Source organism: Sceloporus undulatus, chromosome 2 (genome assembly GCF_019175285.1).
Source record: "Sceloporus undulatus isolate JIND9_A2432 ecotype Alabama chromosome 2, SceUnd_v1.1, whole genome shotgun sequence".
Taxonomy (NCBI): Eukaryota; Metazoa; Chordata; class Lepidosauria; order Squamata; family Phrynosomatidae; genus Sceloporus; species Sceloporus undulatus.
Window position 1 is genome coordinate 225085976 of NC_056523.1, and position 4937 is coordinate 225090912.

Sequence of the window (4937 nt, forward strand, 5' to 3'; positions counted from 1 at the left end):
TAATGTTCAGGTGGAATCTCTTTTCCTTCAGCTTGCATCCATTGTTCTGGGTCCTGTTCTCTGGAGCAGCAGAAAACAAGCCTGCTCCCTCCTCAATATGACATCCCTTCAAATATTTAAACAGGGCTATCATAGCACCTTTTAGGTAGACAGAGAGGCAGCCTGTGCTGAGCCAGCACATGGCATGGCCAAGAATTTGTGTTTCTGAAACAACGTTGGCAATGTATTTCTACCTTGCCCAGGCATCAACCTACCCCAGAACCGCCGACTTGTTCCCACGGCCCAAGAGGGCCAGCCTTTTTGGCTTCTCACCTGGCACTTGCGTCCATCCACTGGCCCCAAGTCCTCTTCAAACTCAACCCCCAGGTCAAAGTCCATGATGTAGTTTCGAAGGGAAGTCAGCGTGCGGATAGTCATGTGGTCGCCAGTGTGGATGATCTCTTTGTCCGGCTTGAGGAGGCAAACCAGTTTCCTCAGAGCGACGTTGATGTCTAACCAGGATGGCAGGACGACACAAAGGGCACAGGTGAGGATGTGGTGCGTGAGGGAACAACTCACAGGGGCAAAGGGATGCTGCTTTTCCTCCTCCCTCGTCCCACCATTGGGCACCCTCACCTCAGGAGAAAAAGCGGCAACAAAAAACAAAACTCCCAACAGTCTGCAGTAAACTTATATCCTGCCTTCTCCACTTTTATCCAAGACACTTGATATAATAAAAGACACACATCAATGAAGTGGAGTAAAAGGATCCCTGCAAAGACAATTGTTTCAATAAATATGTGCTTTCCTCACCTACTTGCCCTTGAAGATGGCATCCTGGCTAACAGACTAAGTAGTTTATCACACAAAGGAGATCGGGAGTTCATCCTGTGAATATCCTGGATAAATTCCCGATCTCTTTTGTGTGATAAACTACTAGTCCAGGGGTAGGCAACCTTTTTGAGCCAGGGGCCGGGTTGCTGTCCCTCAGACAATTGGGGGGGCCGAACTCAAAATGGCGCCCGGAGTGGCGCGGAAGCTGCAGCGGAGGCGGCAATCGGCGGCAGGACCAGTCCGGTCCCAAGGCCTCTCCGGGCTGGATACGGCCCACAGGCTGCTGACCCCTGTACTATTCCCTCAGCCAGGATACCATTTTCAAGAGCAAGTAGGTCAAGAAATTGCATATTGTGAATATCCTGGAAAAAATCGCATAATTACGCAAAATGATCTCACACGTCGCACAAAACTCACCATTAAAGTGTTCACAAAGAAGCATTAACATGCATCTTTTTTCCTTTTGGGATATCAGCCACAATGCGTTTCTGGTATCACTTTATTTGCACAATTGCGTGTGATAATCATTTGCGCAATTACTTGCTGTTTTTGCTTCATTTGCGGGATGCTTTAAATGCGCTTTAATCTCTCTTTAATGCCGAAATTAGCCCCAGTGTGTTAAACTCCTGAGAGACATCCTCTCTCTGCCTCGCAGCAACTGATTAGAGCCTGCACAAAGGAGGGGAAGGAAACAGCCCGGATAAGAAAAGCGTTGTGCTGTACCCTTTAAGAAGAGAGCGTTCTCTCTCTTTGCCCCACAGCCAGGCAGCTTGGGAAATCGGGAAGCCGATGCATATGGGAGGCTTGCATTCAGGACAGCTGGAATCCACCCATGAAGAGACGTGAATTCGCAAGCAAACGGACATGCAAATGCGGTATTTCTGTGAATTAGCTTATTTCTTGGTTCACCTCAATTTTCCTGGGTTGCCTGATTGAGTGCAGCGTCATGTTGCGAAAGCAACGCCAAACTGTCCCTGCTGCCCTGGAGGACCCGCATTCGGCACCGTATAACCTACCTTTTCTTCCTTGTGAAAAAGTCCCATGAAGGTATTCTTGACATTTCAGTTGTGCTTTTGCATGTATCCTTTGACTGATTTTGCAAATCGCTCCTTAGTATGAATGGCCATACCATATTTCACGTCTTTCATTTCCTGATTAGTACATTCTGTGGATACTGAGTCAAAGTGACCACTTCTGTCCATTTTTCTTTTTTACTAGTCTAGCCTTCCTGCGCTCAGCTTTCTCACCTTCCCATTCCTATCATTGATGAAGTGCTGCTTTCGGCCAAGCTTTGGCTGTTGAACATGTCTGGCTGCTTGTCTTTCCCTCTTTGCGTTTTTTTTTGCTCGGGACTATCTGTCTTGCGGATGGCCCCCGGTTCTCCTTTTCTGTCTTCTCGTTTGTTCTAGTCCTCCTTTCTCCTTTGCTTGGACGTCTCCTTATAGGGTCTTTTGTTGACAAAAAGGAGTTCACCTTGCTCTCAGTGCAATGCTCATACATGTTAGCTTATGGTCGTCACTGCTCTCTACGCCAGGATATTGAAATGTAAATCTAATAGTCAATTGCCAATTAAAACACAGTCAATTATTACCATGAAGACTAAACATCGAAACATAGACGAATGCAATCGAAATCAAAGTCAGTACTATTGGTATATATATGATTACCGTTTCTGAATGTGCAAGTCCTGAAGGAACAAGCCTTTGCTAAAGGCTTAGTCGTCTTGAAAAATGCTCAAGTTAGTTCTAAGAAGAGATTCTGTGACGTGGTCACCAGCCAGACGCATTTTCGACTCCTAAAGTCTTCTTCAGTGGCTAAAGTGTCTGTAAATTACTGCGTTATAAACAAATCACAATACCCATAATCCACTTCTCAATCAAAATGAGCATATTGAAGATACAAGCATGTCAAAATTGTGCGGATTTTTATCGGGGTTTTAAATCTGTTCTGCCACAAACAAGGCACCGGTGTGTGTGTGTGAGCGAGAGAGCGAGAGAGAGAGAGAGAAACAGAAAAAAACGAGAGACTCAAAAAGAACGGGAGAGAGTCAGACAGAAAAGAAAGAATAGAAAGAAAGAAGAAACCAAAAGCAAAGAGAAGAGAAGGACAGAGTCTGAAAGACGGAGAAGGAAGAAAGCGAGAGAGACGGAAAGAACGACAGACGAGAGAGGAGATCAACAAGAAAGGAGAGGAGAGGAGAGGAGAGAGAGACAGAAAGAAAGAGAAAGAAAGAAGAGACCAAAAGACCAGATGAGGAAGGAAAGAGACTGAAAGAGAGAGAACAACCAAAAGAGGGAGGGGGGAGGGAAGGAAAGAAAACGAAAAGCAAGAGAGAAGTGAAGGAAAGAAAGAAAGAGAGGAGAGGACGGAAAAGAAAGACAGAAAGAGAGAGGATCAAAAGACAAGGGAACGAGCGAGACAGAAAAGAACAGAAAGAAGAGCCCAAAAGAAAGAGAGAGAGGAAAGAGACTGAAAGAGAGAGAGAAACCAAAAGCGAGGGGGGGAGGAAAGAAAAAGAAAGAGAGAGAGAGAGACGAAAGAAAGAAGAAAAGAAGAGAGAGAGACCAAAAATAGGGGTGGGTGGAGGGAGGAAAGATTAAAAAGAAAGGAGAAGACGAGGAGAAAAAACAAAACAAAGAGAGAGACACAGAAAGAAAGAAAGAAAGAGGGGAAAGGACGAGGAAAGGGGAAAAAAAGAAGCGAAACAGAAAGAGAGAGAGAAACGATCGAAAGGAAAGTACGACAGGAGAGACGAGAGCGAGCGAAAGGGAGAGGCTCGATTCGAACAGAAAAGAAAGAAGGGGAGAGAAATGGGAGAGGAAAGAGAAGGTAGAGCCGAGATGAAGAAAAACGAAACGCGGACGGAACAGAGAAAGAAAAAGAGAGAGAAAAAGGGGAGTAGGAGAGAGAGAAAATGAAAGAGAGAAAGGAAGCAAGAGGGAAGGAAAGAGAAAGAGAGAGGAACAAAGGGGGCGAGAGAGAGAAAGAGAGCCCCCTTCCCATCCGTGGCCGCCCCGCCTTTCTCTATGGGGCGGAACCGAGGAGGGACGAATCTTATGGGCGATGGGGCTCCCTCCGGCGGCCCCGCGGAGAGGGGAGGAGGATGCGGCGGTATATCACGCCCCTGCCAGAGGAGTGCCCTGGGAGGAAGAAGGAAGAAAAAGCGAAACGCAAAGAGGCAGACTCCTCTACTTACTCGCTGCCTCCTACTCTAGAAGGGTCAGAGAACACAGCCATAGATGACCGTGGCATCAATTGGGATCCCGGCCGTTCAATCTATGCAGCCGGCGCCTCAGCCTTCTCAGCTATATACTTTCTTTCTTTTTTCTTTCATCCACCCATCTGCTCTTTTTTCTTCTTTCATTTCTTTTTATCCAAACATCATGCTCTATCTCTCTTCTCTCTCTCTTCTTTCTTTCTTTCTTTCATCCACCCATCCTGCTTCTCTCTCTCTCTCTTTCTTTCTTTTTCCTTCTTCCTGCCTTTCTGCCCGGATGACCCCCACCTCGGGCTACTACCGTCGTCTCCCAGGACACATGGACAACTACCTCCGGCCTAGGTGAGCTCCCACTCCCACCAGCCCCTTTTAGCGAGACGAAAGGTGGATTGAGTCCGCAAAAAGTCCGGGTGTGGGTTGGGTTTTTTTTTGGGGGGGGTCTTCAGAGGCTTGGAATGTGAGGTGCCACCCAGCAGGGCTGGAAGCAGACAAGCTTAGCGGGCTAGCTCTGGACTTTCCTTTCTTATTTATGAAGGTTACACAACATACTCATTGGCAACATCTTCTTCCACCAATTGGCCTGATGCAATACTTCCGCTTTGAACGGCTCTCTCCCATCGTGTTGTGGTAAGCCTGCCAACAGACTTGTCAGTTAGGCATGTGTCGTGTGTTTCTGATATTTAAACACAGAAACATAACAACAACAACAACACACACGCCTAATTTTACAACAAAATACAGGATCTAGGATGTACACTTCATGCCTGAAATACTCCACAGCGCCAGTGGGCTCAGTCCTCTCTAGTTGTTGAGACACTGAAAACCAGTCTCATATTTAGGAGACGCGCTGCCAAGCGCATGTAATAAGGTGGAGATATTAATAAGTGGATCGCATGAGGAACTTTTG

General features: G+C 46.6%; 1 protein-coding gene across 2 annotated transcripts in view; it reads right to left on the reverse strand.

The window, feature by feature from the left end:
• Positions 1 to 123: 123 nt before the first annotated feature.
• The window catches only part of RBP5 (retinol binding protein 5), a 5938-nt gene continuing 1124 nt past the window's right edge, over positions 124 to 4937 (reverse strand). The window contains exon 3 of one of the 2 annotated variants that reach the window (XM_042450974.1): positions 124 to 491. In XM_042450974.1, the coding sequence (XP_042306908.1) occupies positions 142 to 491 (350 nt within the window). In that variant the 3' untranslated portion in view covers positions 124 to 141. The remainder of the gene's footprint in view (positions 492 to 4937) is intronic. The other variant, XM_042450975.1, reaches the window with a different exon arrangement.